Source organism: Octopus sinensis, linkage group LG7 (assembly GCF_006345805.1).
Source record: "Octopus sinensis linkage group LG7, ASM634580v1, whole genome shotgun sequence".
Taxonomy (NCBI): domain Eukaryota; kingdom Metazoa; phylum Mollusca; class Cephalopoda; order Octopoda; family Octopodidae; genus Octopus; species Octopus sinensis.
The window spans coordinates 17,317,397-17,345,206 of record NC_043003.1 but is presented as its reverse complement, the minus strand read 5'-3'; the positions used below and the strand labels follow the sequence as shown (position 1 = coordinate 17,345,206).

Genomic DNA, 27,810 nt, shown 5'->3' with positions numbered 1-27,810 from the left:
CATTAGGAAGGGCATCCAGTTGTAGAAACACTGCTAGATCAGACTGGAGCCTGGTGCAGCCTCCATGGCTTACCAGACCCCGGTCAAACCGTCCGACCCATGCTAGTACGGAAAACGGACGTTAAACGATGATGATGATGATAAACATGTTTTGCAATTATTCAAGTTATTCTTATTGTTGTCTTTCTGATGGAACATCTTAAAATATTGCTCAGGATAATTTTCTGTCTTCATCTGTTCAGAAATACAGTGTATGCAAAATAGAGGCCCCAACATACAGTTTTAACTGATTTCTTATAAAAAAGTGTAGACTTCCAGTCATTTTAGAGTTGTCCTGGTTGGTATCTAATACAGATGAGAACATATAGAGCTTGAACTGTATATATTAGTTCACAAGGGTGCTCTAAAATTACATTGGTATTTTACATATTTTGCCTTTAGTGAGAATTTTTCTCTATGTCAAACTGCAGTAAAATGGTCTTATTTATTTAAGAATCATTCAAAATTGGTACAAAAAGAATAATTGGTTCTTTTACTGGCATTACTTTTCATTTCTCAGAAATATCAAATGTATATTTTAATTTTCATTACATATTTAAAACTTGAAAAATTTAGTTTTCTCTTATATTTTCTTGTTAAAGATATATTTAACTTTTCAGCATTGAGATCACTCTGTCAAATGTAATGCTTGTTTATTCAAATTGTTTTGAATTATTCAGGCATTATCTTGTGGCTGTGAGATTTCTACAGGAAAAATATTTTCCAAACATATTTGAACTGATCAAAAAGTTCGTCTATATCACAACACCTCTTCATGTGTCAACCATGTAGAGAGTAGTTACCTTGATATGGAAGGTCCAACTGAATCTTCTCTCCTCTTTTGACAATAATTTCATGAGGAATACGAGTGGGATCCAATTTTGGAGGTCTTGGTTCTGGAATTAGAAAAAAATGTGAATAAAAATATTCATTCATTAATTTCATTTGCATGCAGAAATACACTTAGAAGAAATATTTATTTCAAGAAGTAACGTTTTCCACGACATCTAAAATGATATTATATAAACACTTATATTCTCTACCTCTTCCAAGGATGGTAAGCTTTCAAAATATAAAATTAATTCATTTGTGCTAATGCAAACTGTCGCCAGTTTGCTAGGATTCCGTAGTCTATATATTACTATAAAACAAATTTATATCTAATACAATGAAAGGTTCAGTTTTTCTTTTATTCTTTTATTCGTTTATTTGTTTCAGTCACTTGACTGCAGCCATGCTGGAGCACCGCCTTTAGTTGAGCAAATCATCCCCAGGACTTATTCTTTGTAAGCCTAGTACTTATTCTATCAGTCTCTTTTGCCAAACCGCTAAGTGACGGGGACATAAACACACCAGCATCAGTTGTCAAGCGATGTTGGGGGGACAAACACAGACACACAAACGCATACACACACACATACATATATATATATATATGTTTCAGTTTCTATCTACCAAATCCACTGACAAGGCTTTGGTTGGCTCGAGGCTATAGTAGAAGACACTTGCCCAAGGTGCCATGCAGTGGGACTGAACCTGGAACCAAGTGGTTGGTAAGAAAGCTAATTACCACACAGCTATTCTTGCACCTAAGTTGTAAACAAATGTCTAAAAAATGTGATTTCTTTCAGTTTAATTCTCTTAAATTTCAACTCTAGTTATTTGCAATTAATTGTGTGTAGGCATGCCTGCATAGTTAAAATAATTGCTACCCACTACATGGCACCTATGGCAAATGTCTTCTACTATAGTCCTATGCTTCCCAACCACATGGTTCCAGGTTCAGTCCCACTGTGTGGCACCTTGGGCGAGTGTCTTCTGCTATAGCGTTGGGCTGACCAAAGCTTTTTAAATGGATTTAGCAGATAGAAACTGAAATAAGCCTTCGAAAAATTTTTTCCTTTGTTAAAAAAATGTATATATATATATATACTTTTTTTTTTGAAGTGTGTGTGTGTGTGTGTGCTATTTGTGTCTGTATTCACCCACCCACCCACTGTTTGACAACCAGTGTTGGTGTGTTTATGTCTCTGTAATTTAGCACTTCGGCAAAACAGGCCAATAGAATGCCTACCAAGCTTGAAAAGAAAATAATTGCTGGGGTCGATTAGGTGGTGCCCCAGCATGGCCACAGTCTAATGACTGAAACAAGTAAAAGATAAAAATTAAAAGATTCCCCCACAAACTTAATATATAAATTACTTACTTTCATCAACTTTGACTTCAGCGCGTGTAGCCCTTTCTCCAAATTTGCAAGCATACATTCCAGCATCCTTCATGGAAGCATCTTTGAGCACCAAAGTATGCTTATCTCCATCGTGAAGTTCTTGTATCCTACAAATACAAAGAATATTTTATAGGAGACTTATGTATTTTAAGTTAAGAATGCCAACTGTTTTAATTGAACAGTTTAAGAAACACAGACTTATATGTAATTACTTATAGATTATATGTAATTACTATAGATTTATTGATGATTATATGTAATTACTGGTATTTATCAGCTTTAGCTTGATGTCTAATTATCCATCTTTACCCAGATTTGGTTTATGATGTACTTTATTATGGCATCGTTCGACCTTAGAAACTTTAAGAAAGTGAAATAGTTCTATTACGGAATGGAAAAACTTGATGTAGATAAAGTTATAAATAATGGTTTCAAATTTTGGCACAGGGCCAGCAATTCTGGGAGAGAGGTTAAGTCAATTACATTGGCCCTAGTGCTCAACTGCTACTTATTTTGTCTATCCAAAAGGACAAGAGGCTAAGTCAGCCTTGGCAGAGTTTAACCCTTTTGTTACTCTATTTATTTTGAGATGCTCCGTGTTTCTTTCAATTATTTTAGATGTAACAAAGAATTTTGTAAAATAACTTAGTTATCATTAAGCTAGTGTTAAGAACATAAATTGTGAGAAGGTTTGGTAGAAGTTTTCAATTCAAAACTAATGAAAGCAAAATATTTGGTCTACAGAGCCAAAGGCAGTTTCAGCCAGGTTGGTATCAAAAGGGTTAAACTCAGAACTGAAAGATGAGCGAAATGCCACTAGGCATTTTACCCAGCATGCTAATGATTTTGTCAGGTTATGAATCTCTGACAAAGCTATAAATTATGTGAAAATATTAGGTTGACATACCCTTTGGAAAGAAAAATTTGAAGGCTGCAATATTTACATGCTATTACTTATAGCTCTATCTGCTTCAAGATTCACCATTCCAAACAAAATTATACTTTTCTATGTATCATATTTCTGCATAATCTTATTTCTTAAAGTATCCTAGTGTGACCTAACTTTATTCATTTCAATTTCTGTTGGTTCTTTGCCTTTTGCTTCCAAGTTTAACCTCATACCTTTTTAAACATATTTCAAGTGGTAATTATAACAGGACAAGAAACTTTTGATTTCAAAACTAATAATAGTCTGGGTAATTTTTTTCCAACTCTTCCTAACTGTTATCAAATTGCCCATTTCCAATACTAATGTCACCTACATTGCCTCATTCATTGAGTCAGCTGTGCAAACTATATTCCTCACAATTCAAGACTTAACTATTCCAGTATATCTTTGGTTCCCTTCAGGGTGAATAAAAAGATACCACTGCACATTTTCTAATATATTGCTTTCAATAGTTATATATTTCATATTGAGGCAACTTGACTTCTGTAGCCCTCTTAGTCTCAAGTAGTAGAATATTAGTCTAGTTGAAATAGCCATCTAGCTATCATACTATGTATAAACATAATTGATAGGCCAGTTACTGTGGCATTTTGTCCTGAGATCACATCTCTTATTGATACACTGTGTTAAAAATACAATAAGAAACAGAGGGTGACTAAAATTCGTCACTGCCACAATTGCATATACTAGATTAGTCTATTTATCTCATGATCTTTATTCTTTTACATTTTCATAGTTTACAAACACCAATATGTTTAAGTTAAACAAAACAAAAAAAAAAATGCATAAAAATGAAACTTTTTTCCTGAAGTTGGAAACTCGTTATTTGATACAAATATTTAGAAGGTTAATTTCAAGTGAAACTCAACAAAAGATATATGAAATTGAAAAAAATTAAGATTGAATTCTTATATCACTCATCATCATTGCTATTTAACGTCCAGTTTCCATGCTGGCATGGGTTGGATTGTTTGACAGATGCTGGCCAACTGGAGATCTGCCCAAGTTCCAAATGTCTGTCCTGGCATGGTTTCAACAGTTGGATGCCCTTCCTAATGTCAATCACTTTATAAATTGTACTGGGTGCCTTTTACATGGCACTGGTACAGTGTTTTACAATATTGACTGTATAACTCATCATTATCATCATCGTTTAACGTCCGCTTTCCATGCTAGCATGGGTTGGACGATTTGACTGAGGACTGGCGAACCAGATGGCTGCACCAGGCTCCAATCTGATCTGGCAGAGTTTCTACAGCTGGATACCCCTCCTAACGCCAACCCCTCTGAGCATGTAGTGGATGCTTTTAAAGTTCCACTGGTACGAGGGCCAATCTGGCGGTACTGGCAATGGACACGCTCGAAAATGGTGTTTTTTACGGGCCACCTGCACTAGCATTATTTTCATACCATTTCCTATGGAGTAATACATGCACTTTTCATCTTTTACATACTAAAGAAAATTCATTGAAATTACCTGTTTGATGGACTCAAGGGTTTGCCGTCCTTTGTCCATACAACTGGTTGATTATGTGGATTAGTGGCAACACACTCTAAGCATATTGTTTCTTCTTCTTTAACAATAGTGTCAGTAAGTTTCTTGGAGAACTTGATATCAGCTTAAAAACAAAATAACAATAATACTTGTAGATTATAAGTTTCTAATGTAAGGAAATTCTAAAAAAATCACTTCATACATAAAACGATAAACGTCGCCCTTTCTCAAGACTAGCCAGGCTTATGGGTCCAGTTTCCCGGTTTCTGTGGCGTATGTGTTCCCCCTAGCTGGACGGGACGCCAGTCCATCGCAGAGTTACTCAAGAAACAGGAAGAGAGAGTGAGAGAAAGTTGTGGCGAAAGAGTACAACAGAGGTCGCCACCACCCCCTGCCAGAACCTCGTGGAGCTTTTAGGTGTTTTTGCTCAATAAACACACACAACTCCCAGTCTGGGAATTGAAACCACGATCCTCTGACCATGAGTCCGCTGCCCTAATCACTGGGCCATTGCGCCTCCACAACATACATACATACATACTGTTTAACCCTTAAGCATTCCGATTACTCTGTCAGATGTAATGTTTATTTATTTACATTTTGAGTTAATCATGCATTATCTCGTAGATTCAAAATTTCAATGATGTGATTGTTTAATTTTAGAATGACATTGTAGTGAGAGGTTAGGTCTGACTGATTTGAGCACAAAACAACTGGAATATTTGGGCCTGAAATGGTCAGTTTAAATGCTGTAATGTTTAATGAATATTTTTCATTTTAATAAAACAATATTTTGTTTAAATTCATTCACATTAAAAACAACTTTACACAATAAATTAACTATTACTTAATGGATCTTTAAACTTTTCCACTCAGAAGCGTTTTTGGAGATCTTTAGAATTTAACCAAAACAGCAAGGAAATATGTGATTTTAAAGGTTTCAATTTTGCTATATATTTCAATGGATAAAATTTTTTAAACTGGTAAAATGTGCCTTGATAGCAATAAAATAACACAAAGCTGTGATTTTGCTTTCTCATCCAAAACCCAAAGGTTATGAAAGCAAAAAAATTTCCTTTTCAGAGAACTGTAAAAATTTTATTTAGGTAAGTAAACCTATCTTCTCTTTATACGATATAATTTTTAATGTTTTTTCCCACTCTATTAATTTATATCTATATAAAAGATTAATTAATTCTCACTATTTTGGTACAAAGCTAGCAGATTTTTAGTGGAAGTAAATCAGTTGATCACATCGACCCCAGTGGTCAGCAAGTTCTTCTTTTGTCAAACCTGAAAAGGATGACAGACAAAATTGACCCTGGTGGAATTTGAACTCAGTATGTAATGAACTGGAAGAAATAGTGCCAAAAATTTTGTCCATTACATTAATGATTCTGCCAGCTCACCACCTTAAATTGGTAATTAATTGCAATTTATTTTAAAAAGCAAGTGATGATATTAAATACTCACGTTCAACAAAGAGTTCAGCTGTGCTTGTTTTTTCAAGAACTTTACAAGTGTAAGGTCCTTCATCTTTCAAAGTCACATCCTTGATTATAAGCTTTCTCTTCATACCATCTTTTTCTACTTCAAACTTATCTGGCTCTTCTTCAGGTTTAATTTCCTACAATAAAATAAAGATATATTAAATATAATGCCTACAGCAGTTACATTGGGATTTTGGACAATATAGAAATAGAAACAGTCATCAACATTACTTCCTCCCGGAGATTACACTATGAGGGTCTAGAAAAGTGGATTTAGGAAATTTACTGTTTTAAACAAATCCAATGAACTCATAAAAAAAAGAACTTGATATAACATATACCTTGTCTCCCTTGAACCAGGTGACTTCTGCTTCCTTATCGTTTACATCACATTGAAGGACAGCCTTTTCTCTTTCTGTTGCTTCTACATCGTCAAGTTGTTTGAAAAAGTCCCACTCAGGTTCTGTAAAAATATATATAAGTGTTATTAATTTGTTATCACATCAATGTCTATATTCACTTCGAATTTACAGAAAACAAAAAACAAAGACAGGTAAGGAACAACAAGCAGGAGCATTAGTTTAACGTTTGGGAAGAATGGAAACGTCTTTCACATTTCGAGCCTATGCACTTCGGCAGAAGGGTTTGAGAAGGAAAAAAATGGAGTGAGAAAAAATGTGTAGGGATTAATGGTGTGTGTGTGTGTATTTATGTATGTGTGTGTGTTTGTGTGTGGTACATATATGCATGTATTTATGTATGTATGTGTGTTTGTGTGTGTGTGAGTGTGTGTGTTGATGTTGAATGGAGAGGAGACAAGAGTTTTTCCAATCCATTGATACAATTTCCTGGAAATTCTTATATAAAGTATCGGCCATGCAAGTCAAGGACTCCCAGACTGGAGTAAATTTACCCCCAGGGATAGAAATTAGTTGATTTTGGATCTTCGCTGGTTATTTTGTGACAGTATGAGCATAAACACAAATTACAGAATGGGAGTAAATTTAGTTGCAAAAAATTGCTAGGTGATAAATAATCTAACAAAGAAAAAGACAGGTTTGGCCATTTTGCTCTAAAGGAAAACAAAATATATTTAATTTATATTTATTTACCTTCAACATATAAATCACAGTAAGTGGATGCTTTTCCACAGACACAAGAATATTCAGCTTCGTCCCCTGGACCAGCATTTTTAATCTTTAATATGCACCTGTTTTCTCGCCTCTGCATCTCATATTTTCCTGGTTCAAACTGGAATATCATAAGCAAATCATTAACTATCACTAGTGTAATGCCATTTAGCTCTAAACAAATAAGCTGGATAGATGAGTTTAACAAAAAGATTATAGGTATTGATCAAATACAATGAGATATATCTGAGAGATATATGCTATGACACTAAAGATTAATAACGAATATTGAAGGAAATATTAAAATAAAATATTTTACAAGTAGAAAGATATATTTTTCAATGCTTAAGTATTGATAGAACAGCATATATAGGATAAAATCCTTACAGAGCAGAAAAATCTGTCAGCAACCAGCCATGTGAATCGAACTCACATCCCTTCAATTTCTGGTCAAAGTGCTTTACCATTTAAGCTAAACATTTCAGTGCTTAGGTGGATATCTTGTTCTAATACTGCTTCCATTGCATATAACAGTTTTCTTTCATTAATTATATTGCCTAAATTCAATGAAAAACTATAATACTTGTAAATATTAAATAGAACGTAATCAGTCTTTTGTATTGTATATAAAATTTAGAAAACTGAAAAAATGTTTTTACCTCAATTGGCTCACCCATTCTGAACCATTTAACCTTTGCTCTTGGATCAGAAACAAAGCATTCAAGTTGTGTATCCTTCTTCCTCACTACCTCATGATGTTGTGGCAATTTTTTGGTGAAATGATATTCAGGTTCCTTGGCTACAATATATCAAATGGTGTTACTGAGATCAGGGCATGTGATAAAATATTATAAAATACATATGCATGATTTATGAGTCTTAAGCAATAAAACTCCGTTTTAAAAGCAGATCAGAAATATTCTTTTCTACTCTAGGCACAAGGCCTAAAATTTTTGAGGAGGGGCCCAGTTGATTAGATCGACCCCAGTATGCTACTGGTACTTAATTTACCAAACCTGGGAGGTGGCCCTCAAAGTCGCTGGAAATGGAGACCTCCAGGTCCAAATTCTTGAATGGCTGTGTGTGTGTGTTTGTGTGTCTGTGTTTCTCTCCCCAACATTGCTTGACAACCGATAGAAAGAGACCGATAGAATAAGTACTAGGCTTACAAAGAATAAGTCCTGGGGTTGATTTGTTAGACTAATGGTGGTGCTCAAGCATGGCCACAGTCAAATGATTGAAACAAGTAAAAGAGTAATTAAAGAAAAAGTGAAAGGTTTTGAATTATTGCTATACTTACCTTCAACGTATAGCCATCCTGATGTTGTACTGTTGTTGACTTGACAAATATATTTTCCACCATCTTCTAGTTTAACATTAAGAATTGTGAGGGTATAATCATCACCTTCATTCTCAATGTGATATTTCCCACCATGGAAAATGTCCATCTTATTTTTGAACCATTGAACTTTAGCTCCTGGACGGCAAAATGTTGTAGCGAATTGTACTTTTTCAGTACCTTCCATAACCTTGATATCTTCCAATTCTTTGAGGAAATTTTCAGGAGCCTAAAACAGAATTTTTGTTGAAAATTAATCAATGTTTTTTATAATTAGAATTTTAGAAATCACATCAAAATAATTATTAGTGTAACTAATAATGACTTTCAAAGATTACACTATGTATGTGTTTCATACTGTTTGCATTGATGTAGCTTTACTTTGACACTATACCAACATGCTTTTATAATCATGATTCCAGAAGAAGGGAAAAATGAGCAAAAATTATATTGTAGCTATGACGATCAGCTTATACTTTTAGGACTCTATGTACACACAAAAACATGCATACACAAATACATGTGACAACGTGATTAAGTGTGTATATTGATTTACAAATTTTTGAATAAATGGATTTATTCCAATTTTATTATGTCAATGAAAGAGTTGTTATCTATATAATACCAAAGTAAAATTACTCTTGATAATTCGAATTTAACAAAATTTGTATCAGAGATATTTTTTCTTACAATTTTGATGTTAAAAATCTTCTGGATTCATTACATGATATGTGGCATAATACAAATAAGTAAAATACCAAATATTGTTAGTATAAACAAAGGAATGATTTCTTATAACATATCAATGTTAGTTAATATATAGATATCTAAGTACTACTAGATTAAAGTAGCAGTTGCTCAGTCTGACATGGTTAATTTAGAGCTTAAGCAGGATTTGAATAAACATTCTCATTTATGTATTTATAAATTTAAAAAGTATATACAAAAAAAGTGTGCTTTTCTTTCTATAATTTTTTTTCATTAGAAATAATAGACATTAAACATTAAAAATCCATTTTAAATTATGTAAACTGTCGATAAGATTTTATGATATAAATTTAAATACTGTATCATATATATTAATATTATATCTTCACTTCCTATCATTAATAATCTCATTTAGATATCTTAAATAGGGATTTTGCACTTGATATTGTGATCTGGTAATATGTGCTTAATAATGACATGTTAAAACATAACTGCTAGTAATAACACATACTATTCAACCTCTTTGAGCATATTGGAGTAGAGAAACCTTTGACAATTTATCTTCTAATGGTTGAGATAAATTAAAATCAAATGACTGGCTGAAAGCAAATGATGCAGTGAATTATCTACATCGAAGAGGCCAGGGAACAGAAGAAAGAAGACATGCATCCAACACCAGAGCTGAAGACACCTCTGGAAGCGGGGGCCCCACCACATCAAAACGGTAGAGGAGTAGGGGCCGAAACCAGATGTGGTTCCTCCTGATGATGTCTTGAGCTAACCAGATCCTATAAAGGAGCTATTGTGGTAGCAGACCATGAAACACAGTTGAAATTCCTAATGTTTTCTGATTTAGGCACATTGCCAGTAATTTTCAGAAGAGGGGTACAGTCGATTACAATGATCCAGCCCCCACCCTGCCCAATAATTGACTGATAATTTATTTTATCAACCTCAGAGGGATGACAGGCAAAAATATTTCCAATAATGAAATACTAAATTACTATTTACTTTTATTTTGTAATGCAAGAAATAAATTTCTGATAATCCTTTGAGAAGAAAGAGGTTGATATCTATTTTTAAAGCTTTATCTTATTCATTTAATATTTTTGTTTAATTGCAGAATTATTTATAGTCAAGTTATTATTTAAACAACATAAAATTTTACATTTAAAATATATCACTAAGTATATATAACATAATTTGAAACTTAAAACCAATCATGAAATAAAAAGCATAATATAAAGAGTACATGTTGGTGATTCTAGAATAAAGTGACTTAAAAGTGTGGAAGGTTTCTGAAAGAGGCTTTCAAAATTGCATTTAAAATGAACTCTAATAATTTTTCAAAAGTTTTGATATGACTAAATATCGCTAATATTGAAATACATATATTTTATGCTATTTAAATATTTTAAAAAGTGAATTCAAATAACAAATTCTTTTAAACATTCAGAAAAATCTGTGTTCAACAGATTTCTATGAGAGTATTCTAAAAACGTTCACAAAGTGGAATTGACAATTATGAAAGAAAATTCTTTACACACAAAAAAAATAAAGTTACTGATCAAATTCAGATTTACGTTGAAGTACAATTGTAAACATTAAGCATTTTGTGAAATAGAATAATTAAAGTTTAATTCATAAGAAAATGATTATAATGGACATATATGTAAAGAAAGTAAGAAAACAGTTAAAGAAATTAGTTAATTTCTAAAATACATAAAAATAATGTAAAAATAAATTATATTTAAAATCAAATCATGTGAATGGTCTCCAAATAGTATTATCTTCGAGTTTACCGTATGATTGAGTATGATGAGTAAAAAAATGTTGATAGCGGGCAAAAATCTTTAGTTTAAAAAGATATTACAATGGTTTTACAATGAATAGATTGTGCTACTGCATAGAATCTCTAGTATGAGTCTAAGAATTAAGCAGTTAAAAATATAAATATGCTACATAAGTATTCTAGATATATTCCAAAGCAAATATCTAAAATATTTTAAATAAAACTTATATATAAAACTTATAAATAAAATTTAAATATGATACACTTTTTTTTATAAAGTTTTGCTAATTAAGGTTGTTAATTGTTTTTTGGAATATTGATCTGTATGACTGTTTATTGATGTATAACTTTATAAATTTTAGAGGAAATTTCTTGTGTAAAAAATGAACAATTAAGAAAATATCTTTCATTGATAAGCATAGGTTATGGTACATCTTTAAGGCCATTTTTCATTTTGCATTTCATTTAGTCCTTAAATTTCTATGCACACTAATCTATTTCAAGAACTTACTATTGTGTTAGTATTTCAGTTCATTAACATAAAAAGCTTTATTCATATTATTATATATCTTCAAAACATATTTTGTGCTATAAACATTTCTCAAAAACTAATACTACAAAAAAATAATTCCTTTATCTTCATTTATAAAAATAAAGATATAGCTAAATAATTATCAATCATATAGATGAAACATTTCATTAGTTAATGGGATATACTATAATGAATTTGATTATGTCTTCTTTTCATTTATGCTTTTGCAATATTTTTCAGATATGCTTTTCATTTAAATAAATATAAATGAACTGAAAACAATTCTTAATTTAGTTACAATTGTATACAGATATAAGATCTAATAAAAAATTCTGTAATTAATATGAAAGGGAAAAAAGTTTAAGATATTCATCATACTTAAACATACTTATAAAAGAAAACTCATTCATTATTTGGTAGAAATATTTGACATATATATATATATAATAAATGGAAAGATATCACATTTTGTAAAAAGAGAAATAATAATTATAATAATAATAATCTTAACTTCATTTAAAATAATTACCAATCTTCATGGGACTATCATCAGCAATAATACTAGTTAAAAGTTGTAAAAAAATATGTGAAAACATGCAAAATATATTTGAAATCAATAATAAATACATGCATTACAGACTTTGTACAAGACTCAGGCAATGTGTAACCTATCAACAGGCACTGGGAAAGCTGCAAAATAATATCAGCCAATAATAATTTCATTATTTGATATTAAATCTAGAAACCACTGGAAATAATTAAAATGTATATATGATTACATATACAATATTATTTTAAAATTCATTACATACATTCAAGAATGTATGAGTACTATGAATAATCATTATCATTTTTATCATCCTCACCAAAATGATGTTCTCACTACTTATGATGATGATGATAATAATAATAATAATAATAATTGTGATACTTATTGGCACAGGCCTATAATAATAACATCTAAACAAATAGACATTCTTAAGGAAATTTGGTTTTCTATTTGTCTTTTATTTCATGTTACCATTCAAAAACAAGATATTCTTCTTTAATACTACTAGAATATTATTTGAGACTTTACATAATCAAATGTCAATAACACACCATCTTACAAATAGACAACAAAACAAGAACATGGATTTTACACAGTCAATGTTTGGCCTTTCATATTTCCATAATTAAAAGCTAATATTGTTTTTAAAATCTAGATTTTTTGTAATAGAATAAATATTGTTTTTCTGATATCATATCTTATATGTAAGTTTATATATGTGTGTATGTGTGTGTATATATATATATATATATATATATATATATATACACACACACACACACACAACACGTACAAATGTGCATGTATGTTTGCACACGTTATTCTACAGTGAGTAAGTATTAATTACTATATTGTTTGTTGAAAAAATGATATAATAATATAATAATTGTATATAATATATATATAAAATGATAAATAATCGTAGAATATCTATTTTCTTAGTAATTTTAAGAATATTTTTAAAGCCTATTAAAGGATCATTAAAAGTATTAATATTATATTAATGCTTTAAATACATTTTTAACAAATATTTAAATTTTTAAAAAAACTTCATTATGGCTAACATTTATATTACAGAATGGTCCCCCCACTAGTTGTGCTATAAGTAAATATTTAATGTTACTTGCATCAAGACAATATATATATCATGTCATATTTAACATTCACTTGTTAGTAGTTTGTTATCAGGTTCATAAATGTGAATATGTACAGAAGTACAAGTATATAAACTAAAATATAACACAATGTAAATTTAACTCTGTTTCTCATAAACTCTATGCTAAAAGCACGTGAACTAATTATATTGTACTTATATAGAAATAGGGCTAACAAATCTCCTTATTATTCAATCAAGACACCTCCTTGACACATAACAGTATTTCATAAAATATCACAAATATTATGTAAGATTCTTGAAATCCTATAAGATTCTTTAAAAATCAATTGAAGTGTTCCTGTGATAATCCTCTTTATGTGTTATATAAGAAATGGAGAAATTACCACATAGACACTCATTAAAACTCACACCTAAAAATATCTATTACAAGCTTTTAGAGAAGGTAAACATAACACATTATATAATAAAACCACCAAAATCAGAGAATTGATTTTTTGTTTATTTTCCAGATTCATCCTCTAAAAATTGTCATAAAATTATATGAACATTTTGAGAAGTTTAAATCTTTCTTTTGGAAAAACATAACAGAAATCTGAAGTTATATACATATAATATCATTTCATAATTTCTGATCTATTTTAATATGAGAAATGAAGACTCATGTCTAATCAAATAAAGTTAACAAATATGAAAATTGTAGTTTTAATGCATTTTCATTTGTTGCAGCCAAGATGAGAAAATGCTATCTTACTGAGAATATTGTAAACTTTTCATTATTGTTTCGATTCTGAAGCTTCCTTTATTATATAGTGTGACAAACATTCACTGTATACTTTTATAAATTGGTACAATCCTATAGTAAGCAACCCACTCTTTGAGGGAAAATATAATCAATATAAGTGGGACTTTTAAATAAATGTTTCGCAGATATTTTGGACCTTCTCTAACAAATAACCACTAATGAAAAACAAACTTAATTTCCATTGTAAATTTTTAAATCTTTAAATAATTCTACTTATTCTGAATATTTTTAAGCTATACTTTATTTTAATAACTTAACAAAAGAAAATAGTAAAAGCTCTATTTTCATAATTTGAAGTAAATGTCTTTATTAACCCAAATAATATTCAACATTATAATCTATATATATAAAGCTGAAGTTGTCTGTGTATGGCAGGTTTGGTAGCCTTCAACTAACACTATCTCCTCCGAGACTCTGCGGTGCAAGTGGACCAAAATTGAGACTATGATAGAAGAAGACTTGCTCTTCCTTCCGTAGAAGAAAAAATTCAAATCGGACCATGTTAACACCAAAAATTATTTACATAAAAATGGTGCTTTTTTTCTATGAAAATCCCTATTTTGTACGATTTTTTGACTGCTGTGTCGGCATTTTTTGGTGTATTTCAACCAGAAAAATGTTCACTTAAAGAGAATAACAAGTTACATAATGCAAAATTTTTACTTTTCAAAAATTCCAATTCTAAAGGGTCAAAAAGGAAACAAGCCCGAACAACGCTGGGTTATACTGCTAGTTTTAATTATACTTGTTTCTAAACTAGAAAAGTGGTTTTAAGCTGAGCTAATCTGAATCAACAGATACACATATACAGTTGAACATACATAGAGACAGATAAAAATATATATAGAGAGAGACTAGAGACACAATATCTTAATCACATTTAAAGTAAACTATAATTAATTACATATTCACACATTCATTTTAGCGTAAGCTAATTACAGTCACTATCATGCCACAAGATTATGACGAGGTTTAGTGTTAGAACATCGATATTCAAAATACACATTTAAGACAATATGAAATTTTAAACAAAACATATAATACATAAAATAGTTTAAATACAATATACATTTGTGTGTATACACATACACATATATATACATACACATACATATATATATATATATATATATATATGTATGTATGTATGTATGTATATATGTATATATATATGTACATGAGAGTCTATGTGCGCGCATGTGCGTATTAAACAAACATAATAGATAAAAAAAGAAAGTTATAATTAACTTTTGAGTACAACAATACAAGTTGAAAATATATTTTCTAATTACTAAAAATATGTTTTGTACGTTAAATGTATCTTTACATTTTTTTCTTTCTTTGTAAAATGTATTATGTTTTCACTGGATTTTCTTTTGTTTTAAATTTTTGCTAGATTCCTGTATTTCAGGAATAGAGGGCTAATAAAATCTCTCTCTTCATTGCTCCATTAAGTGTTCTCTTTACACATAATCTTTTCTGTTTCTGTCAGAGGATTGGGGAACAAACACAGACACAACAACTTCAGTGGAACTGAACCCAAAACCATGTGGTTGCAAAGCAAGATCCTTAAACACACTGCCATGGCTATACCTAAAGGAATTGCAAAAATTATACAAGATTCTTGAAGTCTTATAGGATTTTTTAAATGGTAATTAAAATAAACTAATTCAAATGGAGCAAATGTTACATAAGAATGTGTCAAATAGATAGATTTGAGAGAAAAAAAAAATCTGTAGATATTAGCTCATCTCAGATTTCATGTTTTGAAATAATTCAAAGTGACTTTCATTTAATTATAAGAGTCTCCATCTATCTCACTAGAACATGTAAAAATATTGTGGTCAATGTAATCTACTCTATATATATATTCTTTTACTTGTTTCAGTCATTTGACTGCGGCCATGCTGGAGCACTGCCTTTAGTCAAGCAAATCGACCTTAGGACTTATTCTTTGTAAGCCTAGTACTTATTCTATCGGTCTCTTTTGCCGAACTGCTAAGTTATGGGGACATAAACACACCACCATCGGTTGTCAAGCAATGTTGGGAGGACAAACACAGACACACAAACATATACACACACATATATACAACGGGTTTCTTTCAGTTTTCGTCTACCAAATCCACTCACAAGGCTTTGGTCGGCCCAAGGCTATAGTAGAAGACACTTGCCTAAGGTGCCATGCAGTGGGACTGAACCCAGAACCATGTGGTTTGTAAGCAAGCTACTTATCACACAGCCACTCCTACACCTATATATATATATATATATATATATATATAATTAGCTGATTGTAATGGCTTCTATTGACATGTATACTAATGAATATAAAAAAAAACAATGTATTTTTCATATTGTAATTAGTATTCTTGAGAATATTAGTTTTAGCATTGTCTCCAATTACTGGATGTATAGAAAGTATTTATTTCTGAATTTCCAAATTTTTTATTCAAATGACTAATTAGATATACTTATTCTATTTAATATTTTCATTCAAAGAGAATGATACAAAATTTGACTACTACAATTCTATAAAGATTATATGAATACATGCATATATGTATGTATCTATGTATGTATGCATGTATTACTCTTTTACTCTCTTTTACTTGTTTCAGTCATTTGACTGTGGTCATGCTGGAGCACCGCCTTCAGTCGAGCAAATCGACCCCAGGACTTATTTTTTGTAAGCCCAGTACTTATTCTATCGGTCTCTTTTGCCGAACCGCTAAGTGATGGGGACGCAAACACACCAGCATCGGTTGTCAAGCAATGCTAGGGGGACAAACACAGACACATACATATACATATATACGACAGGCTTCTTTCAGTTTCCGTCTACCAAATCCACTCACAAGGCATTGGTCAGCCCGGGGCTATAGCAGAAGACACTTGCCCAAGATGCCACGCAGTGGGACTGAACCCGGAACCATGTGGTTGGTTAGCAAGCTACTTACCACACAGCCACTCCTGCACCTATCTATATATGTATTTGATGGACACTCTTGCCAAGAACGAACTAAGAGTGTCCATCTGGTCAATCAAGTAAATGATCTACTTATTGAATTAGCATGTAAACTGGTCAAGTATTCCAAGGAATAGTTTTACTCTTAACATAATTTTCCAATATATATATAATAGCCGTGGAGGTGCAATGGCCCAGTGGTTAGGGCAGCAGACTCACGGTTGTATGATCGCGGTTTCGAATCCCAGACCGGGCGTTGTGAGTGTTTATTGAGCGAAAATACCTAAAAGCTTCACAGGGCTCTGGCAGTGGGTGGTGGCGATCCCTGCTGTACTCTTTCGCCACAACTTTCTCTCACTCTTTCTCCTGTTGGCCTGCTAGCTTAGCCAGCAGGGTGGCATCATTTGAAGGCCAAAACAATGTGAAGTTTATTGTGACAAGCAATGAGTAGCAACATCTGATAGCCTGGTCGGTCACGGTGATCAATATAATAGCCATTTATGCATCATAATTAATGTAAATATACCATTGAAAAGTAAATTTACAGTGGTATTCGTCCAGAGGTAGCATCTATTATGAAAGTGCTGTGTTTGTTTAAAAACGCAATTACATTAGATGGAGATCAAAGACATCCCTGATTGTTGTATACTGTTCCCATGAGAACATTTTTCTTTTATTATTCAATGATACAAAGAGAAAATCCAGTGAAATTACACCATAAATACAATATATCGACAGAATTAAACAAATAATGTTGAAGATATGAAAACAGTAAACAAGAGAAGGAGTGAAATGTATGTGAATATATGCAAAATAACATTCTCAAATATAATGATGATTCTTAAATATATAGAAATCATTCTGTTTTTATTAAAATTATTATTGAAAACTTAGCTTTATTATTTAGATACATATTTATTTGCACCTTATTAGAATATTTCTTCACAGTTAAAGAACTAACATGGTTTTATCATATGTATTGAAATTTTTCGTTTAGCATTTCGTAAAAATTTAGTCTAAATACTTTTGAATTTTAACAATATATATATATATATATATATATATATATATATACATATATACATAAATATGTGTGTATCTGTGTGTGTGTACATATATATATATATATATATATATGTGTGTGTGTATATATTTATATATTGTGTGAATGTATAGATACATATACACACACACACGTGTGTGTGTGTGTAATATATATAGCTCAATTCTTATAATTAGTTGATTTTATGCATCAACTTTTTACAATGTGTTACTTGATAAAAGTAGTTTCCTCACATTTACATACTTATCTTAACACAATTTTCAATATGTTTTAAATTAATTTTATAAAGAAATGCATATTTTACTTTGAGAATGGAATGACTTGAAAATAACTTCATATATATTTTATTTGCATATACTGACAAAATTTATTTGCATTTATAAGAAATCTTTTACATTTACTTTCTAGGTTTTCCAGTCCCTTATTGACTGATTGCTTTTGGAGATGCTATATATATATATATATATATATATAGATGTATATTTTTCTGTAAGCAAGTGTTGCGTTAATTAGTTGTTTTAACTTTCGTTATTAACATACCGTTTGTTTTTAAATAAAATTTTATAAAGTTGATTTGTAGTTTTTAGCAGCTGGTATTATTTTGTAATGCTTTTAACATACTACAAAAATTCATTTGTCATTAAACATTTAAACTGTATTTCTATTTCTATATATTTAAAATATTAAAGATAAATATTAATCATATAAGTCAATAAGCAAACTATACATAATAAATTGCAGCTGAATATATACTAAAGTCTATTAAAATCTTTTAAAATTTTCAAATTCAATTCCCTGAAATGTGTCATCGGTTGTAAACTTCATATATAAATGATCCTTGAAGTACTTTAAAAAATCAGTATGATTTCATCGGGTCATGCATTTCAAAAAGGTCTCTTAGACTGTATGCATTTATATATTTTTTAGGTATCTATAAATATTTGTATGAGTTGCATGCATGTGATATAGTTTACATTATATTATGTTCTATGTATATATAACACCCTTTCACTGCATATCCATGCATCATGAAATTTGTGTGTGTGTGTGTGTGTGACTGTTTACTTTTGTATTTATGTGCATATGTAAGAAAGTTGGAGAGAGAGAGAGAGAGAGAGAGAGAGAGAGACATGCTATGTGCATTATAGATATTTATTATCACAATCCAGAGAATTCTTATTGATTGCTCTTACTTATATATAAATGAGATTATATTAGATTTTTTTCATATCTTAATTTACATTCTTTTTGTCTAATTTATCATTGACTTTCTAACAGTTTTGTTTAAACCTATTTACAAATTCAGATAATTTTGTTCCTTGTTAATCTATTTTTCAGTTTCAAAATAAAGTTTTATATACTTTACATCTTGAGTTTAATGTTTTTCCTTAATACTAAGAAAACGAAAGAAGATTCTTGTGAGCGGGTGAAAATTTTGTTTATGAAGATATATGTTACTAAGAGATATTCAAGTATTTTGCAGTCGATGAAAAAGTGATTGTGTTACTCAGAAGAAAGATTGGAGAGCCACACTGAAAGAGCTATTTCAACTTTGTAGAATTGATTCCTATGAATGGCATTCTCTATCCAGATCAGAGTGAGTAGGGATATAGTGTAGGGGTTCTAGCTAGTAGATTTCAGTTTCTCCAACCAGCTCCTATTAGAATGGAAATCCAGCTTCATTCTCTTTAAATAATATCATTAGAAGTAACATAGAGAGAGAAGTTGTCAATGCTGAGGTGGTATGATAATAGTTGGAGTCTGAAGATCTCTACTGTAGACACATAATAGTATGTGCTAGTAACAAATCTAAGTCCAAACCTAAGTTAAACATCAATTTTGAGAAAGCAGTTATCTAATTGACTACCAATAACCTCAAGGGAAATAACATTCAGGAAGCATGAAGCAAGGATGAAATAATCTACCAGTCCTGATTAAGTGAAGGAAGAAGGCTGTCCAAGACTTTACTTCACTGTATTGCATCCCGTTTTTACTGAACTTATGCAATGTTCACAGGAATAGAGTTGAGCCCTGTCAAGATAATGTGAGTAGATTTATACATCATAATTCTATGAGGTTGGGAAGAGCCTTGCTGACGGTGGTATAACAAGAGACCGGTCATAATAATAATGCTGACAGTACTAATTTAACAAAGATAAAGAGTAAAGTTGCTATATCTATCAAGCAGCTTGGCTTATTACTATCCAGTGTCAATATCATCAGATTGGACATATATCCTCTACACTACATCAGATAGAATTTTCAAGTTCAATGAAGTAGGGCATCTGGCTGCAGCACAATGTGCTGTGAAAGGTATACAACAAATTGGCAAATAAACCAGTTTGCAAGAGGAAAGGGACTTGATATATATCAATCAACTACTCTCTGGTTCAACATGGTAAAGGATCAACATAGTAAAAGATCAATGAACAATGATGTGGAATTTCTTTCTCAAGATCACATGTACCCAATGAATTACCAATTGTATGTTCCTGGTAACACCATCAAAGCCATTTGTTCTATAGTTGACATTTATGGCTACAGATTTGGATGAGTTAATCGCAAGTTCAATTCTCTGCTGAATGGAGGTCAAGGCAGATATTGTTAGAAGGCCCAGTGACTGCTGTTTCATTTAAGTAACAAACATTAACAAGGGTTAACGAATAATACCTCCTTTAACAAAAATGTGTAAAGACATTATTTTTGTAAAATCTTCTTTTCTGATTCCATTCACAAGGAATTATGTTGAAAATTGGAAGTAGGTTCTTTTTTTTATAAATAGCCAATGAATTTTTGTGCCATAGTGATATTGCTTTTGATGTCAACATGCCCAAGACTGCCATTGTTATCTTATACAAAGTGTCTATTTTAATGTAACTTATCAAGTTATGTTCCAAATACCAGCTTATAATAAATACGATTAAACTTTTGATAATCAAAATTAATCAAAACACATAAAATATTGTATTTCATAAAAAAATGTTGTTATAAAATGATTAAAATATCTTATATTCTTGCTAAATACCATATAAATACTAAAATCTAAGAAGTTTTATAAAATATTTTGCATAAAGTTTTCTGTTGAGTTTTATGTCTGTAAATTAATATGTGATATTTTTTCTCTGGTTGTTATTGAGGGAAATAATGTGTTGTGAAGTTTGATTGGGTTTTCAGCAATCACTAAGGAAGAAAGTAAACAAGAATATATAGATGAAAAAACACCACACCACCACAAACAAAGCCATCTGGGTATATTCAAAGTTGGGTTAACTCTTAATGGAAAATTTAAATAATGCCAATGATTAACAAGCAGATTTAATTTTTCAACTTAAATATTTATAACCTGAATGAACATAAAAGAGACATGATATTTAAGATAATAAGAATTAATTAATTTTTTCATGTTCCATTTATTTGTTATTTGTTATTTTGTTCTTTCATGGTGTTGTACATTGGATGGACCAGAGTCACCAAATACTTTTTGTCAGTATTTAAGGTTATCTTCTCTATGAAGTCCAATATTCTTTAACCTAATATAAGAGAAGTTATCTCAAGTTCATTTCCCTATTATGGCTATCTTTTCTCTTCAGTTGCTCACTGCATAAGTAACTGGTTTTCCATACTGTCATACTTAGACATTTTCATTTTAAATATCCAGAGTAATAAGTCCTCACAAGACTGAAGGATACCATTAAACATATAAACTTTTAAAATCATGAAAATACATTCAAACATTATATTAGTGTGTTCTGGTACCATATAAATTTTAAGCATCCTAATTCTTGTAGTTTCAACGAATTTGCTTACTTTTTATCAGATACTAATATATGAAATTAACTGCAATTATCTATTTATTCTCTTTAATTTTATTAAGTTAAAGTTGTAGCATATAAACTAAGACACTAATGAAGGGGCCAATAAACAGTAATTTAATTATCAGCATTAATTTATTGCTTTAGAATGCATATATTTTTGGTAAATTTACTTATTAAAATAAAATCTATAAAATTACCTGCAACAATAATCAGCAAAATTTGCTTGTATAAATCATTGACAATTGTAAAAGATTTCCACTAAGACAAGAAAGAGATTAAGAAAGTTGAAAATTGAGTATAAGGATCAATTCAAAAGTTACTGTCGCTTTCATTGCTCAGAAACTCAATAGGTCGTCAGATACACACTGAAATATTCCCAGCATTCAGTTTGAAACTATTCCTGAATTAAAAAAACAGTTTATAAACTGCTAGTTTTTTCTGTATTTAAGAAACTACTTCCTCTATGTTTATTTGTAAAATAATAAATACGTTTAGCTAATGATTTGATATTAAACTTTTCTTGATTAAGATTAAATTTGTATGGATGGATTACAAAATACTTTGCTTTCATGTTAAAACATAAAGCAATTAATTTAAGTCTAAAGGATGTATGACTTAATAAATTTTAAAATGTACAATGACATTTGGCTCTTATTTTATAATTAGAATTCTTTTTGAGCATAGAGACTCTGTGACTCTTATGCAAGGATATTTAGACTAATATATGTGCATTCTGTTATGTAACTTAATTTCATGCACATTATTATTCAGTTACTTTGTTAATACTTATTTAATATATATATATATCTATACATTAAAGATAAATACTATAAAAATATTTAAGTATAGGTATATATATATAAGTTTATATATATTCACATATGCATATAGTACTTTCATATCTTCAGTTTTCTATTATCAACTTTATTTAGTATATCGAAATATAATTAAATAGATAGATAGATAAAGAGATAGGAATTATTGTTGGGAACATAGTGTGTACCTCCTTTTCTTTAATTCTATGTTGTAATGTTGGCCAATCAGGAATCACATCTGCCAAAGATGCTCGACGCATCTGTCGAGAATTGCGACGCTGGTTTTCAAGAGCCTCAAGTTTTTCGGCCGACACTTTCATGATGGGTAAGTCAGTGCTCTCAACTGACTGTCGTCGGCTGGATGAATCTTTCTGTAGTAGACAGAGCAGGGCAAACATAAACTCACACATGCATGATGGCATCTCAAGACACAATTGATAAGAGGAAGTTTCAACCACATTCACTGCAGAAGTTGGTTTGGTGCTGTCAAATATTTACTGATACTTACACATAACCTAGTAACAAACTTGAGCAATGTTGAAAAAAATGTAAAAGCAAGGTGAAGGATAATTTTTCAACTTATAAAAATGGATTTTTTTCAAAATGGAAAAGGAAAGAATGAAAAAATATTAGAAAAGTACATTTTTGCTGATTAAAAGATATTAATTATTTTTTTTATTACCACATATTTATGTTAATTGTATATTTGAGTTTAAAAAAGCACTAGATATACATAAGTTTTAATTGCTAATCTAATTTAATTTCATTAATTATTAAAAGCTAAAAATATATTTTTCTATTTAATTTTCTGATTTTCATGGTAGATGCAGCAAAACAAATCCAAAGTTCTCTTTGAATTTTCAGCAATAATTTATCTATGTTGCTGATGCACATAAACATCTTATTCTTGAGTATTACAGTTTGAGTATTAAGTCATACAGAAACTCAGTAGGTCGTCAGATACACACTGAAATATTTCCAGCATTCAGTTTGAAACTAGTCCTGAATTAAAAAAACAGTTTATAAACTGCTAGTTTTTTCTGTATTTAAGAAACTACTTCCTATATGTTTATTTGTAAAATAATAACTACATTTAGCGAATGATTTTAATATTTCTCCAGCCCTAGAACTTGGCACATCATTTCTGCATAAAAAGAAATGAAATGATTCTGATTAAGCTTCAAAACCAGATTGTAGATATGTGAAGCTGATTCAAAGTGAAGAATTTTATGTATGTCTCTTCAATATATTTTGAAATACATGTGAAAATACATGTAATGCCTTCACTTTTGATTTTATAACAAATAGAAATAAATGCTTTCTGTTTTTGATATTTTGATATTGTTAAACATAATTGATTTGACTTTCATCATAATTGCAGCAGTTTTCTATTCGTTTGTTAAATTATTATTATTTTTCTTTTTGTCTTGACCATGAAGAGGAATCAGTTTTTAGAGTTTAGTATTGAAAGGGTTTATATCATATATTAAGACTGGCTGATATCTTTAAACTATGATACCCACAATGAGACTATGAATTAAATATTTAATCTGTTCAGTCTTTGGTGTTACAGATGATTTGAGATGATTTATATGATGTCCCACCTATGTCAGCATGGAAGGCGGACAATAAACGATGATGATGATGAAATTGATGATGATGAGTGAACAGGCTGATCATTCATTTTAAGACTGATATAGATATATTAGTAGAATTTTAAGTGAAACACTTGCTTCATTTACCTGAAATAATCATATGATTCACTTCATCATACACAGTGGGTTAATCAAAAAGCCAGATTAATACTCATAATTCTATTTATAAATCTATTTGTATCTTAATTACATTGAGAAATGTAGATTGACTGCATCCGAAATATTCATAGTTGCAAAATTTGTATTATTTCTCAAACAATTTTAATTATTCAGGATCTAGAATTCATCATATGGGTAGTGGTAGATAATAAAGTAGACTACAAAAAAAATGCATTTTTAAATTTAGGTGATATCGGCATTTATTGTCTTTATATCTGTTACTGGAAAAAGCAGGTATTAAAATAAACTACAATGAAAAAATGTTTCAAATCTTAAATGTGATTATTTTAGGGTCTCAAGTTTTTACATAGGGATTAACAAATAGGTTTAAAGGATTCACACGCGCTCTGTCAGCTATGATCAAAAGAAAAGCAAGTGAAGGGAAGAAAAGAAGCTCAAAATTCATGCTGTGCTCTTAAAGTATGTAAGTTAAGTATATTTGGGTTGAATCACTGGTTCCTTTAAAATGGATATGCTTAGATTTCTTTGAGGAAGATGTAGATCACAATAGTATATCATGAATGCATATACATAAATCAAAATATAAAATAGATTAATAAAAAAAATAAGACTAGAATATTCTAGATTTCCTGCTGAATAAAGCAAAAAATAAAGTTTGAAGATATTAAAGGGAAGAAAGAAAAATAAGTGACAAAAGCATTTCTTCGTGTTGAATATTTCTGTGGAAGGAAATCTGACATGAAAAATAGAATTAAATAATGCACCTGTGCAAAAGAGATGCTAAAAATTAAAATATACTTACTTCTTAATGAATTTATATAATCACACCTGAGATTTAATTACAATAAAGGCCTGATATTTATGCTTTACACATTGCATGATGGAATAAAAGACAGTTACAAACACACAAAAAGACAACTTGACAAACCCAGACATATTTAATGTAACACAACAAAACAAGCTAAACCAATCCAAACAACAACAAAAAAACAGAAAAAGAAAACCACACAGTGAACACTGTATAATGTGGCAGATCTCAAATCTATTTTAGTCTAACAGTACAAAATAAACATTAATTAAAACTTATAAATTTAAAATTATATATTTTTGATAAACTTCAAAAATATACAATTTTAATTTTATAAGTAATGACAAAAGGTAAACTTAATTTATGAGAGACATCAATTGTAAAATTACAATTGATTCTCTTATTTTACTTTTGTTTTATATTCCATATTTGTATGATGTGCTACACATGTGAAAGATTGTTTATGCTACATAAACATATCTTTAAATAATAGCTATATTAACTGTAGCACACCATACAGTAACTTAACTATAACTGTTCTTCAAAAAACAGAATAGATAAGTTTGTCTGTAACTCATTTTAGCAGATACACTAATTTTTTTGTTGAGTCATATTTCCTGTTATTTTAAAATAGCAACAAAAATTACGTTTTGTTACTGTTAGTCACTTTACAACCACACTGACAAAAGTCTTTCTAATTAACTTAAGAAACTAAGAGCAATTCAAAACCAATTTCCATTTGAAGAATTATAATACTAAAAGAAAGACTGATAAAATAAAATTCCTCTGAATATGAGTGCAGAGTGAAAAGTGAAGGAAAGAGCAATAAATATTAACAACAGTTACTAAGAATTAAATGAAACTTAAACTATGTGATCTAAATATTGTGGATAATATGTAAGCTAGATAGTCTGGAAAATAGCTAAAGTTGGAAAGCTGACCTGGGTAACCAGCTTAGCTTGTCACAAATTTACTTACAATATTTCAATGTTACTCAATAACTATATTAACTTATTCATATTCTTTTATTCTTTTACTTGCTTCAGTCATTTAGCTGCGACCATGCTGGGGCACTGCTGTTAGTTGAACAAATCGACCCCAGGATTTATTCTATCGGTCTCTTTTTGCTGAACCACCAAGTAGCGGGGATGTAAACACAGCAACATTGGTTGTCAAGTGATAGTCCCTAAGACTGGTAGGACGAAGTTATCCCCAAACCAGAGTTCTGGTTCAAATACTAACAACATAGTGTACTCCACTAAAGTCATCTGATATTAAATCAAAAGGTAGATTTATGTAAAATATTGATATAAAGTGATGGTGACATAAAAATAGTTAATTTTACTTAAATCTGTTGCAAAAAACGATTTAGTGTATTATTAAGGATAAATTTAATAAATCATATGAACATTTTTATTAGTCATATAATTATTTATTTTCATGTTTTTAAAGGGGATAAACCAAGTTATCCAATATTCAGAATGCCTCAATATTTTACTGAGCCAGTTAGCTATGTAGTTAGGTGGATGGATTGCCTATAGCTTAAAAGTAACATTTCAGAAGTTGTTATATATATATATATATATATATATATATATATATTTCTTGACTATTTCCTTACATTCTAATATAAATAATAAGTATTATGTACATGATATTGATAATGTGCTTCAATAAAATTTTCATCAATCTTAAAATACATGAGCAATGAAATATGATGTACATAATTCTGATGAAATAGTCTATCACTCAATTCAGAGGAATTAATGGTAAAAGGAAAGAAATGATATATCAAATAGATCAAGGCAAGTACTCACCTATTCTGGAAGATAGTGTTGAATTATAAACTTAAAGTTAAACTTGCAACTTCTCAAAAATAACATTTCAGTGTAACATTTCAGGAAGTATATATTAATGATAAAAGAAAAAAAATCAGAAAATCCTGCCTGAGAGATATTATTTTCTGTCATTTGAAAAATTAGTATTCTTGTGAATATTATAGAAACGAAAATAATTTTCTACATGAATACTAATCTAAGAGCTAATATTTCCGTTCTTCATAAAAGATTTTCAGATTTTTTTCTTTTTTTTTTAATGTTTGTTTCCTTTTCCTGAATGTTGTGTATTAAAACAACAACGTATCAACCATAGGCTTAATGATCCCAACAAACAAATTCAAAATCAATAAATATTAAGTTAGTGAACTACTCTAAATACAGACACACAACACGCGCGAGCAAGAGTCCACAGACTAGGGAAGTTTCTGCCAGAAACTTGAGTGAAACATGCCTTTTTCCTGTCGCCAGCCTCATCCTCATCGTCGGTGTAATCCTTTGAGAGGAAAAAAATGCACTTATCATTATAAAAGCTGTGAATGAGTTTTAAATGCTTGCGTT

General features: G+C 30.1%; 1 protein-coding gene across 1 annotated transcript in view; it reads right to left on the bottom strand.

The window, feature by feature from the left end:
* LOC115213975 (twitchin) overlaps nucleotides 1-27,810 on the bottom strand; it is a 280,495-nt gene that overhangs the window by 109,411 nt on the left and 143,274 nt on the right. The window contains exons 29-37 of the mRNA XM_036504380.1: nucleotides 23,020-23,202; nucleotides 8,631-8,898; nucleotides 7,990-8,129; nucleotides 7,313-7,451; nucleotides 6,542-6,663; nucleotides 6,184-6,337; nucleotides 4,693-4,834; nucleotides 2,246-2,373; nucleotides 843-935 (exon numbers count right to left, since the gene is read on the bottom strand). Of these exons, the coding sequence (XP_036360273.1) occupies nucleotides 843-935; nucleotides 2,246-2,373; nucleotides 4,693-4,834; nucleotides 6,184-6,337; nucleotides 6,542-6,663; nucleotides 7,313-7,451; nucleotides 7,990-8,129; nucleotides 8,631-8,898; nucleotides 23,020-23,202 (1,369 nt within the window). The remainder of the gene's footprint in view (nucleotides 1-842; nucleotides 936-2,245; nucleotides 2,374-4,692; nucleotides 4,835-6,183; nucleotides 6,338-6,541; nucleotides 6,664-7,312; nucleotides 7,452-7,989; nucleotides 8,130-8,630; nucleotides 8,899-23,019; nucleotides 23,203-27,810) is intronic.